Raw genomic sequence first — 13,637 nt, forward strand, 5'->3', positions numbered from 1 at the left:
ACAGCTCAGAGCCTGGTGCCTGCTTCGGGTTCTGTGTCTCCCTCTCTCTCTCTCTCAAAAACAAACAAACATTAAAAAATTTTAAAGCCAAATGCTTTGATTGCATAGGCACCATCTTTGGCTCACACGTGAAGTGACATTAAAAATTGTGATGTGAAATTGGTCAGAAGGTAAGAAATATGGACACAAAAGGAATTCTGAAATAAGGTTTGGGAATTAGAATGCTTTTAAGTGCCATTGAAGATAATTCTATTTATCTAGTGTTGGAACCACATTAACAATGTTCTCACTTGGTATTCCCAAGTATTTGCCATCTACAGTCCTTGTTTCCATCATAATAATACAGTCTAGATTTATAAGCATATTGAACTCACATTCTTAAAATAGACCCTACTGAATGAGAAATATATCAGCTTACTATAATGGCCAATTAATTTAGCAGTAGTATTCTAGCAGAGAGTTTACTTAACAAAAGAGAAATGGATACATTTTTGCCAGAGGATGACAGCTTTCATGAGTTGGGGAATGTTTAAAGAGATCTCAAAAGTTCCTAATTTATTTTTGCTAGTGCAATATCATTTATTGTGTACCTTCTTTGACCTAGCCAAAGAATTTTGTTAAGGGAAATTTGAAGATGAAACCAGAGATGAGGAGCTTTAAGAATTTGAAATGGCTACTTGAAGCTGTAACCTCACTCACCCATGAATAACTAACTCCCAAAGCACAGATTTCTGAGGACAAAAGTCTACAATAGTCTGCAAAAAAGAGTGGGGAGAGAGAAAAAGAGAGAGATCCAGTAGATGTCTTTTTTTATAACAGGACCACTAGGCCAAACAATGCAAGGGAACTACACTGCATTAAAGGAACAAAGATTTCCCTCAAGCCCCTAGGGGTTTCTGATGACATGTTTTTACCTCTGCATTACATCTGGACATAAGGAGGGGAAGATATTCACTTAAGTAAAAATGCTTCTCTCAGTATCTTCCTCTAGTCTTTAATTTTTAATTTAAAGGTAACTAATTGATCTAGCTGATGAAAGGTACAGACAGAAATGAGTTAGTTTTTCTATCCCTTTAGGGAACCCTGGAAGTTAGCAGTAGGCCACATTAAGTTAGACAAATTCTCCCAGGGACCTGGAAATAGTATCTTTTGTCAAGTTGAAAGAAGGTAGAAATTTGGGTGGAAAAGGCAATCTATGCTCTTCTACCTGGGAAATCTCTAGTCAGCAATGCAGAGCTTCTAAATCAATGTTTCTATGCATAGTTTCTATTTTATTAAAAATATAAATACCTCTCAGGATTATCCTTGTATCTCTTCACTGTTAAGTACATGGAACCTTATCATATTACAAGGTGTGATCATGCAAGTACACAAGGCTTCATTCAAAGGGCAACAGAAAAAGTTAGAAAGAAAGCAAATCTGCCAGGGTATATAATATACAGCACTTAAAATTAGACTAATATCAGCCCATTGAAGAGAGCTGTGAAGTAAGGATTCAAGAAATCCATCTGTGCTAAAACAGACCTTTTCTTCTGTCTGGAAAACACGGATCAGAAAAGTTTATCTGGATGAACTATAATCCATGTTTTCCCAGCACCTGCTTCAAAACAATTCTAACACTCTAAAACAGATAATTTTTTATCTAAAACAGATAATTCACACAAGTGAATTATCATACACTTATCAACCCTCGAAACTTCCAAATAACGCCACTTCAGTGGAAATGTCTGCCCTATTCTCAACAGTCGTAACTTTTAACACTGATAAACCCATCCTCGGGGCCTGACACAGAAACTGGATGGGCAGGTCTATCACTCACGTTGACATTATTTGGGGTCGTAGACAAGAACAGAATAATTCCCCAAACTGGCTGATGCACTGAGGTTGAATCTTTCCCCATACCTTACAAGAGATCCCTATTTCTTCCCCAGTGGAAGATTCTCCCCTGGGAGGATCTACCTTAGTGGACATTCTGAGAGCTACCTGCTAGCCCCCAGATCGTAACACCTCCCCTCAGAATGTATCCCAGCCAAGCCAGAGCCTAGGTCTGCTGCTTTCAGCTGGGTCAGTTACCTACTCCTACTTCACTGTTAGACCTCAGCCAATAAACAGGAATAGGATAACCGAGATGACTGCCCAAGACTCTGTGCCCGGCCTGGAAACCAAAGGAAGAAACTATAACTAGGACACGGAAATAAAACTTGGTTGGGATGAAACTGCACTACTAAACCTCCTCTCACCAGGAAGACCTTGGAGTGGTCAAATGAGAGGCAACCTGCTCTCCACTGAGCATGCCTACAGGTCTAAACCTCGTGATTTTCCAAGTCAAATACGCTGTATTATATTTAAAAAAAAAAAAAAAATGAATGGGCCCTCCCCACAGAGCATCCACAGGAATATGAGTGCCAAAGGGTCTCTGACCGCCTTCCAAAAGGTAGGGAAACTGAGTCATGGCCTCCTTTTCTTGAGTCCTCCCCCCTCCCAGGGTACCGTGCCCTATCACACATCAGAAGTTCGTATGCTCTCATCATCAAGGCTGAACAGAAATGGCTTCTCCTTGGGGTGCTGGGGCTCTGATCTGTGCCTTATCCGGGAGCTGGGCAACACCCCAGAAGTACTGCTCTCCCCAGGTCGAGGCATGAACAAGGAGTCCCCAGGAGTCTCTTCAGCTGGAAGCAGCTTGTCCCCGGCCTGGGGGACAGGTGTCCAGGGTTGCCAGGAGGAAGCCACAGAGGGGGCTTTGCAGAGGGCTTTTTTCTCTTCCACAGCTGGCCGCCCCCTGCACAAGGCAGAGTTGGGCCCACCTGACAGGCTGGAGCTTCCAGAGCGAGTCAAAGAGATGGATCTAGAAAAGGACATATCCTACAAAAATAAAAGGGAAGAAAAAACAAAAGAAAATAAGGGCTTTCCTGACAATGTCTACTCCAAAGCCCCAGGAAGAACAGCCACCTAGGATCACCACCTCATAGGTCCAGAGACCCCTGTCTATGGAAATCAAGTACAACCAACGGAATTCACTCCAGATGTGTCATGTTCTGCCTGGCAGGGAGACGTGTAGAACACATCAGAGTCTCTGTTTCTTTACCCAACCCAACTTGCCGCTTTCAAACAACCAAAATAAAAATAAAAATGAAACTCTGTACTTAAATCAGTAGAAAGAGAAAACAAACAAGACAGCCTGGGGCTTCAGCTGCATCCAGAACAGGCTGCTTGCCTACATCACCAAATAAAACCTGACCACTCAAGCAGAATTCATCTCCAAGTTGACAGCGGCTGCGTACCAGAAAGGAAATGACTTACTCTGGGGTGGCATTTGAGGGCCTGGACAGCTGCCCTGATCTCCTTAATCCAGCTGTGCATGTCTTCTGGACTGTCCGCCTGCAAAACACCCATAGCACTTATGGAGAAATCTTTGGCACTGTGATTTCAGCTTTCAAGTCTGTGATTCAATTCTAAGTTTATGAAATTACACCATTAGAATTGGAAGGATCCCAGAGATCATCCAGTCCAGTGGCTTTCAGACTTTTGAGGACATTTTTTTCTGCAAACTCTTATTTGACACCCCATAAATAAAACAGCTCAAAGTGGATCTGCTCTGCAGTGGGGCAGAGGCCGTCCCGGCTGAAGCCCCACACCCCCACCCCCCACCGCCCAGAGCACAAATGGCCTCCTGCTTTACAGAAAAGGTAAATGGGGCCCAGAAAGCCAAAGTTCAACGTTTATGGCTGGTCTAGATTCCAGTTCTCCTGACTCCCAATGCAGTCCCTCTTTCTACTACAGCTATCCAAACAGAATAATCCCATTTTCAACTCTAGTCCCACTAAAGCCAAATCCTCTGCATATCCTCCAACATTCATATTATCTCTAGGAACAGGGCTTCCCTCAGAACACAAATGACCCGGGTCTGTTGTGACTGCATCCAGGCCTGGAGAGTTGGTAGACTCAGGGCACTAAGCTTAACAACATGTAGGACACTGCTAAACCTTTAAAAGGCATATCCCCCAGAAATGCCCACCAACGCCAGAAGGGGGCAGCAGCGACTCTGTGACAAAAGGAAGGAAAATCCAAACACCAAGGAGCGGCAGGTGGAGCCCTCGTAATTCTCAGTGCCTTCTAGCTTTATAGGGGTTGAGTTCAAGTAAACCTAGCAAATGTTTGCTGAGGCCCTCAGTCTTACAGCATCAGGTGCCAAGCACAGAGATGTGACCAGACCAAATTCCTGACCTCCAGAAATTTCTATTCACTAATTTCTCTCTGCCCCCTGTGCCTTCCCCTAACAGTCCCACCATAAATCAGAAGTGTGCATTTGTGTGCCTATGTACGGTATATGTAAACACCACGCTCCAGCCTGCAAAACTCTCCACATACACCCCTCACTTTCTGCAGCCCCCGAATGATTCTTTTACTTTGCACTGTATCTGGATAAAACACTAGTTTTTGTTTTTGTTTTTTGGTTTTGGGTTTTGTTGTTTTGTTTTTTGGTTTTTTTTTTTTAATCCTCATACTTGCATTCCTACCCCTTTCTATCACCCCAAACAAACCCACATCGGTTAGGTGTGTGCAGAAGACACTTAGGAAAGAAACAGTGTCACCTCCTGGCACGCTGCGTTAATCGGGTATAGCAGCAAGTGCTCAAGGTGAACACCCCTCTCAGGCGCTAGAGCTGCAAACTTACGTGTATTCTCTCTCCACTGGGCTTTTCCCAGTTGTGTGACAACCTGATGGTTGGGTTTTCCGAGAAAAATCCATCACTAGTCCAAAAAGATAAACAGGACAAGGTGTCCAAGATCCTTCCAGAAGGTATTTTAGTAGCATCAGACCTAGCCTGTTCTGCAAGTAGCACTGCTGGGAAAATGTAATGAACTCATTTAGGTAAAGCAGTTTGAACAGTGTCGGATGCACGGAAAGGGCTTCTTAAGTATTAGTTATCGTTTTTATTATTATTACACATGGGACATGAATGAAGCCTCAAACCTCAATATTATAAATATGTTAACTGCCTTCTCCCTGAGATTTTTTTTTCTGTTTCCTCATACTCAAACTGCACATAATTCCTACCTAAGGATGAAATTGTCAGGATCAAAAGAGATAACCTATTTGGTTACTTTGAATAGAACGAGATGGAGGTAATTAAATTGTCCATTAAGTAGAGAGACACACGATTTGGTAGGGGGCAATGTTAGACGACTGGGAAAGAGAAAGATGGGACCTGAGGAGAGACAAACGTCTCCCACATCATACAGTAGGTCTGGCAAGATCCACACGACAACAGTTTCCAGGGCTACTGAGCTACTCTATCCCCTCCCACTACCCAAGCACAACACAGCACCCCCCAAGTCAAATGCTTCCCCACAAGCCACAGGCCACCTAACTGACTGTCCTTTAAAGCTCCACCAACGTATTTGTACATCTTCTCTAGGAACTTACCTCCATCTAGCAAGGAGCCACTGAATAAGAGAAAACTAGGGACCACCTGACTTACCGTCTGGGAAGTCAGACACAAGAATCAAAATCCTATAAAACACATTTAGATTGTTTCCAATTCTCCTTTAGTATAAGTAATGCTGCTATTCACACCTTTGTGCACAAAGCTTTTTTCATTCTTATGATTCTAGGAAAATTACCAAAGACTTGCGTTCTTTTAAGGCTCTGGTTACATCTGGTCAGAGGGATTTCTGGCCAACAATATACATTTCACTTACCACCAATATATTATTTTTTTACGTGCACCCTTGCTAGAATTAAATATTACAATTTTTAAGTCTTTGCTAATATGATGGGCAAAATTATTAAATCTCTTTCTGAAAACATTTAGAAATTCAGAGATGGAAATTATTTGCTAGTTATATTTTTCCCAATTCTCTAACTCCACATATGGACATTTTTCCGTTAGATAACCTACAGAGTTAACCAGCCATGAGGAGAGTAATAATAAACATTAGTAAGCATTATTTTAACGTTTGACAAATGTCATTTAAAAATATTATTCCAATAGAAAAGCAGATATTGTAAGAAAAATTGAGAAGAAACAGACTTCCACTTTATTGAGATCACAATTATAATCTCTAAATTCCTCAAAACCTCAAAAACTGTGTGCAAACATATGGCGTATGTGTATGTCTACCTTTTATGGAAGGCTTTGATTAGCTTTCATCAAAACCCCCAAAATATCTTAAAATACCACCTCAAAGGTAGCTTCGTGAACCAGGGGTAAAAAAACAGTGCTGAAGTCCACACACAGCATGGAGAATTGCAAGAAGCCTAAATGATGCTTAAAACTCAGTAGAATAAAAAAGGAAGTACCATACCTATACCTTCACCTCTTCCTGGCGTGCTTAAGTGTGTGCATTTGTTTTGGGCAATTGGTTCAAAAGAAAAAGTAGGGTTTCTGTCCTTGAGGGTAGTTTTGGAGGTGAGAGGAACAAAGGGTATTAAAAGCATGAGTCACCGTATCCTGATGTTTATTGCAGTCCTACAAGCTTTTACTGAGTAACTACTATGAGCCCAGCACTGTAACAGATGCCACGGTTTAAAGCAATGAATTCCACAGGTCATCAGTAATAGGTCTCCAGTCCCTACCAGGGTGGCTTCTCCTGCAGCTGCCCAACATTTGTCTGTTCCCAACCTCTGCACCTCCCCACCCTGCCCAACAGCTAATAATCCCTGCTTTCTCCCCAGGAACCAATCCCGTCTTTAGACACAGCCTTGCCAGTATGATTGCCTAGACTGTGCACTACATAGTTCAAGATGCTGTCATTCACCCTGTAGTCTAAATTAAAACAGTAAGTATCTATCTTACTTACTGTAAGAGCTCTATACCAACACTCTGCAATTCACATAGGGGCCATCTTATTACTACTCTTATCCTGACATAGCCCCCTAGTTCTGACAACTAGGCCTATACCAAGTTACCCAAACCAGTCTGCACTACATTTCTCATCTGGAGTAACTACATCCTCCTACCTAATACCCCTGACCTTCTATGAAAGGGAAATGGGGAAATGGTGACTGCTGCATGTCTCGTATTCCAAGGATTGAAATCTCATTTTGAACCCTTGCCCAGGACTGAGAACCTGCTGATAAGCTTGCTGACATCCCAAGCTTCGATACCTGATTACTGCCAGATCCTGGATCTTGGTCACCATGATCTATCACCCCAAGCTGATCTCCCCTAGTTGTCTATAGCCACACCTTCTACATCTTTGTGCTCTGCACCAAGCTGCTTTTAAACAACACAAGTGGGTGGGTCCTGCTCTAGCACCTGACTAGGTGACTCCTACTCAGTTCCATAATTCACCAGGTTGATGATCTCAAACAAATAGTTTGCCTTCAGACATTCTGTCTCCTCATCTCTAAAATGGAGATGGTCTCAGATATCACTGTGAATTCAGTGATGTGCTGCCTGTAAACTACTTAGCACTGTGCCTGTGACATCTAAGTGTCCAACACAGGGTAGCATTCTTGGGCACAAATTATATAGATGTGTGACTTGGAAGGCAAATGTGACAGAAGATAAATGACCAGCACCTCAGCAGATGGCAGCCAGTCCCATTCTGTTGCCCAAGCCTCTGTCCCTGCCCAAGGAGTCTGCTCACCCTGCCTACAGCTGCCCTGGTCCAGCTTTCCCGGATAGTGAGGATATGTGGTTCTTTCAGGCAGGTTTACTGAACATCCCCTAGGAAGCAGGTCAGAATGCCACATAGGCATGGTAGGTAAAGCTGCTGGCACCAAACTGTAGGGGAAGCCATTATATTCTTTTACCTTTCTCATGAAACACAATTTTTACTTGGAACAAATGACTGACAAACTGTCAGACTTACTCAGACTTAGGTAAATGGTGGACACTTCCTCAAAAATGAATGAAATGAGTCTGTTCAGTCAGGGAAAATCATGAAAGCATTTTTTTTTTTTTTTTTTTTGCAATTTTGAGCTTCCAAACAAAATTAGAATTCCAAAAGCTTTCCGTACTTAAAGACTTTATTGGGTCACCTGGGTTGGTCAGTCGGTTAAGCATCCGACTTCAGCTCAGGTCATGATCTCAAAAGTTCATGGGTTCGAGCCCTGCATGGAGCTTGGCGCTAATGGTGTGGAGCCTGCTTGAGATTCTCTCTCTCCCTCTCTCTCTGTCCCTCCCCTACTCAGGTGCACATGCTCTCCATCTCTCTCCCTGTCTTTCTCTCTGTCTCTGTCTCTCTCTCTCTCTCAAAAGAAAAAAGAAAAAGGAAAAAAGACTTGGTTGATGATGATCGTTGTGGTGCTATTAACAAATGTGATTTTTTGATATTATATATAATAAAATGTGTCAACAATTAGAAGATCTGCGTACCTCTGTGTGACCACTATTTTCCTAACGGCCAGCGCATGAAGTTACCAAATCATGCATTGGTAAAAAGGATCCATTCAAAGTATGAAACTGACCAGTGGATTTTAATGTAAAAGCATGGAAGTTTACCAATATTGATACTGGCTTCCAATTCCACACTGCACCTGAACACTAAGAAACTACCATTTGTCAAGTTTTCATATAGAATCAAAGAAGACTATCCACAATTATCTGACAAAGCTATTAAAATAGTCCTTTTTTGCAAATACGTATCTGTGCAAGGCCAGATTTTCTTCATATTCTTCAACCAAAACAACATATGGCCACAGATAGAATGCAGAAGCAGATAGGAGAATGCTGTCTCCTTTTAAGCCAGCCATTAAAGAGATTTGCAAAAACATAAAAACAATGCTACTTTTGTTGCGTTTTTTGTTTTAGAAATATACCTATTTTTCATAAAATACTACTCGTGTTAACATAACTGAGTTTTTGGTTACTATCTGAAAATAAATTAATACATATTTTTAATGACTTTTACTCTATGTTTTTCTCAGTTTTCTACTCTCTCTGAGTTAAGTGCTGTAAACAGACTTGTTCACTCATTTGTTTATTTCAGGGTGATGCTAGTATTCTTTTATCCTGGAAATGTGAGACTAGAAGGCAAACGGTGGTAAAAGTGATGAGAAGCTCTGGTAAATGTGCATACATTCATTCAGATGATGCAACCAATGTCTCTTAAACTTTGTTCTTGTTGGGATTCACATTTCCCAAATCACTCTCTCTAGTCCAAAGCTCTTACCGAGCATAATCGTTCACTTGACAAATACTTATTTAGTACCAACCATGTGTCAGGCACTGTCTGCTGAAGGACCTTCATAACACGTCACCTTCAATGTCCCACAGACACTGTCAACTCAGAACCCCCAACACTAGGCTTGCCTTCACACTCACCAGTACCTCCTCGCCTGGCTGTGGTCTAAGTGATTGCTGTTGTCTGACACCCTGAGGCCCAGGCCAAACACCCAGCGGTGTCCTTGCCTCCCCATCTCCCCTCAGCCCACATCCAACCCACAACCAAGTCCCAGAAACAACTCTTCAATAGTTTTTAAGTTGTCCATTTTTCTCCATCCATCCTAGTTCAAGCTTCTTTCATCCGTCACCCAAATTACTACCACAGACACCAAACTTCTCTCTCTACCTCCTGTCTTACCTTTTCTTCATCTGTCTATACTGCCCTGGGCCTGGAAACTCATAGCCAGCACACCATTAATGTGGTTGGTTGAGGGATATCATCGCCACTTTACAGATGAGGAAAACAGGGTTTGAACGTTAGATCACTTGCCCAGGTGGCATTTTTAGAAGGCAAATTTGATTGGGCCACTCCCTGGGTTCAACCTCAATGGGACCCAACCCTCAGGATAAAATACAAGCTCTCTAATAGGGGCTATAAGGCATGGGCCCTCCACACAGGCTTCCCAGCCCTCCCTGTGCCCTGTGCTCCTTTTATCTCCAGGCTTTTTCACACATGCTGTTCTCTCTGCCTAGGCCACTCTTCTCCCAACTGACTCAGTTTAGCTGTGCCTTCCTGCAAGAAACTTCCCCCAACTCCGAGATGGGGGAGATGCCCCTTTTAGGAGTTCCCATGGCAACCACAACTCACTGTCATGGTAGCACTTACACACCAGGTTTTTTTGTTCATTTGCTTCCTTTTTTTTAATTTCCCTAGCCCCTTCAGTGAGGTCGTTCCAACCCTATAACGCATTTAGGCTCTTTTGTCACAGTCTATATGCCATGCTAGAATCACCCAACTGCCTAAGTGATTTTTTAAATTCACATATATTAAAGTTTACTCTTTATTTTTATTGCCTTCTATAAAGTTCTATTTCATATATCCACCATTACAGTATCATACAGAATAGTTTCACTGCCCCCCAAAACTCCCCTGTGTTCAACAACCCAACACTCCTTCCTCGACCCCATCACACTGTTTTAATTGCCTGTTTACCTGACTCTCTCTCTCCAGTTCACGATCTGTTCTATTTAACACAGTGTCATCCCCAGTATGAAGCAAAATGCATGGCACTCTAAGGATACTCTACAAATACCTGTTAAATTCAAGAACTGGAAACTTTTCGAACCTACAATTTAAACCCTGTCCCTGAATGACAATGGAACCAGCTCTAACAACTCCAGCAATGCTATGCACAGCTCCCTCTTCCCCAGTGACACATGCTTGGGTGAATGAATGGAGCCCACAGGTAGTTAAGGCTGCCAGCATGTCTGCTGGGCTCAGGCAGAATGACCAGCTCAGAAGGGTCAGGACTATGGAGCTGCTGCCCAAGAAATGGGGGAGGGGTGGCCCTGTGGAACAACAGATGGTACTTAGTGGGGAGTGACACTTGGAACAAAGAAAGAGCACTGGGAACCCTGAAAAGCCTTGGCTAGGGAGCCCACATCTAAACCAACACATTGCATGGCAGTCTGAATCCCAGAAACGCGGCATTATCACGATGCTGCATGGATCAAGGCATTCTCTGTAGATTACTAGGCCAGCTTGGGTAGGGACTTGGCATTGAAAGTCTAGGCCCTGCTTGGGTATCTGCCTTTCTCGCTCCTATGATTTAAGAAAGAGCTGGGAGAACTCCAAAGCTGTGGGTGGAGGGAGAAGCTTCTGAGAGCTGAACTGTCAGAGCCCAAACAATGGCTTTCTCTGTGCAGCTGGGCTTTGCACCTGGTGCCTGCACAGGGCCCTCTGTGCTTCGGTTCTTCCGCACACAGCAATGTCCACACAGGCGGGGCTTATAAATACCCTCCAAAGGAGAAGTGAAACCACTGGCTAGTTCTCCTTTTCTCTGCTTAGTTGGCGCCCAGCAGCTGAGAGCAGCTGGTACAAACTCACATTCCCCAGTTCAGAGGCTCAACCTGTTCTTATTATTTTATGGTTGGGAAGCTTCTGGCAAACATCCTGTTTAGAATAAAATGGGACTCAGACTGACTATCAGGGGCTAAATTTACTACCTAGAAACTTCAAACAAAATAAAAGAGAAAGCAGAGGAAAGGGCAAGACCTATCGCACACCATTCACAGAAAGAGAACACAAAAGTCTTCTCAGAGTGAGCCTTTTACCTGTATGTAGAAGGTCCTGGAGCTTGTTATGATTTCAAACAGGTTGTCCCTCATTAAGAGATCACTAGACAAAGAGAAAGCAAGTTACCAGGCATGCCTGCACACACACTGAGGACATGATTTATCCCAAGTAAAGGCTCCTGCGCCCTCTCCCATAGAAAGGGGGCTCCCAGGCCATTCTTCCTCCAGCCTCTGCCTCAAATACCATGACAGGGGTCTCTTCCAGCTTAACTTCCCACAGGTTCTCAGGAGGTCTTGCCATCCCCATGGAAATCCCACACACACACACACCCCACCACCAGTTCTAACAAGATAATGCTCCTTTCCCTCTAAAGCCTCCTGCCTAAGATCCATCACATCCCATACGACCTATAGTTGTGGGGGGAAGGGGCAGTTAGGGGCCAAGATGTATAAAGTTCTTTGTACAAAGCACTGCTTTAAGTGCTTTTTTCAGGGTCAAGCAGATGAACATTTTATTGGTTTTATAAATATGTAAATGTAACTAATCAATTATTAATTTTACGTATTTATTAATACATAAGATATTATTTATATATAAAGACATAGAGACAGAGAATGTACCTGTAACATTTTATTAGTTTCAGGTACACAAGATAGTGATGCAGTATTTGTATATATTGTGAACTGATCACCACAAGAAGTCTAGTTGACATCAGTCACCACACATAGTTACAAGCTCTTTTTTTCTTGTGATGAGAACTTTTAAGGTCTACTCCCTCAGCAACTTACAAATATCCAATATAGCATTATTAATTATGGTTACCATACTGTACATCACATTACTAGGACTTATTTATTTTATAAATGGAAGTTTGTGCCTTCTGATCCCCTTTACCCATTTTGCCCACCCCCCACCTCCCACCTCTGACAACCACCAATCTGTTCTTTGAGTGTTTTTGAGTGTGTTATTTTATCCAATGTTTACAACAATCCAGTAAGGAACTTAAGACTTTCCCCACTTTGTGGATGAGGAAACCTAGCCTCAGAGAGGCTACGTGACTTGTCCATGGTGCCGAAGTTAGTAAACAGCAGAGCAAGGATTTGAACCCAGGTCTGACTTCAGAATCTATGCTTTAAAGTACTCCATTACCATTTGCCTCTCCTATGGGAACCAACTCTCACTTCCAAAGCCTTCCTCCCCACAAGCAGCAACCTCATCAGCTTCATTAAATTACTGCTCTGTGCCACCATGTACTGGGTTGAGACGGGGAACCAATGAGATATGGAAGGAGAAACTAGACTACTTTAAGATACTTCAAACTCGGTATGAGTTTGGGAAGAATCCTGACTTCTACAAGGAAAAAGGGGAGATGTAGGTGGTGCCCAGTGACAAACCCTAAACCGGCCAAAATTATTTGCAGTGTTGAGCGCCTGTTGTGTGTATCCAGGTGCTGTGGGCAATACATAAGGAGTGAAAGATCTAATTTCTTCCCAATAAAAGAACCAAAAAAAAATAAATAAAGCAAAACTATACAATTAGATGTTAGACTGTGTTCTTACGCTAAGAGTGAGAATAATTCCAAAACAGGACTGATTGCAGGCAGAGTTGGCTTCATGAATGAGGACTTGGAAGGACATGGCAGGCACTGAGCCAGTGACATGGGCACCCGGGCAAAGGAGGAGCAAGAGACTAAAGACCCACGTGGGAAGGGACAGCAAGACAGTGTCAGAAAGACCTGGGACCAAATCCTGACTCCACTTGGGGAAAAGATATTGTAGGAATATTTTAAATCTTTGTGGGCCTTTGTTCCCCAACTGTAAAAAGGAGATGAGAAGACCCCCCTTACCAGGCTGGTGACCACAAAGATCAATGTATGAAGTACATAAGGCATCTGCTACCATGCATGTCATATAGCGGTCACTTGAAACATTTCACTGACCATTATTACTTTCTGAATGGAGATGGCTCTTCTTACTGACTAAACTGTTTTCGTTTTTTAAATTACTCACACACATACAGTACACTCATGTCATCGACTACTGAAGAGACGAAAGCAAAGCAAGGAGGAAATCCCCACCCTTGTCACATCTACTTCCCAAGCTACACGTTGCCTTTCAATTCAATTCAGTTCAATTTAATTCAAGTTAACAAATGTTTGTTGACTACGCAGATGCCCTAAAGCTTCCTAACTGGGTTTGGGGAGGCCACACAGTCTCATAGGCCTGG

General features: G+C 42.8%; 1 protein-coding gene across 3 annotated transcripts in view; it reads right to left on the reverse strand.

Moving 5' to 3' along the window:
- Positions 1–14: 14 nt before the first annotated feature.
- The window catches only part of PLEKHA2 (pleckstrin homology domain containing A2), a 71,415-nt gene continuing 57,792 nt past the window's right edge, over positions 15–13,637 (reverse strand). For all 3 annotated transcript variants that reach the window (XM_042983422.1, XM_042983421.1, XM_042983420.1), the window contains 3 exons: positions 11,450–11,513; positions 3,301–3,378; positions 15–2,862 (listed from right to left, as the gene is read on the reverse strand). In XM_042983422.1, the coding sequence (XP_042839356.1) occupies positions 2,500–2,862; positions 3,301–3,378; positions 11,450–11,513 (505 nt within the window). In that variant the 3' untranslated portion in view covers positions 15–2,499. The remainder of the gene's footprint in view (positions 2,863–3,300; positions 3,379–11,449; positions 11,514–13,637) is intronic.

The sequence above is a fragment of the Panthera tigris genome, chromosome B1 (assembly GCF_018350195.1).
Source record: "Panthera tigris isolate Pti1 chromosome B1, P.tigris_Pti1_mat1.1, whole genome shotgun sequence".
Classification (NCBI taxonomy): domain Eukaryota; kingdom Metazoa; phylum Chordata; class Mammalia; order Carnivora; family Felidae; genus Panthera; species Panthera tigris.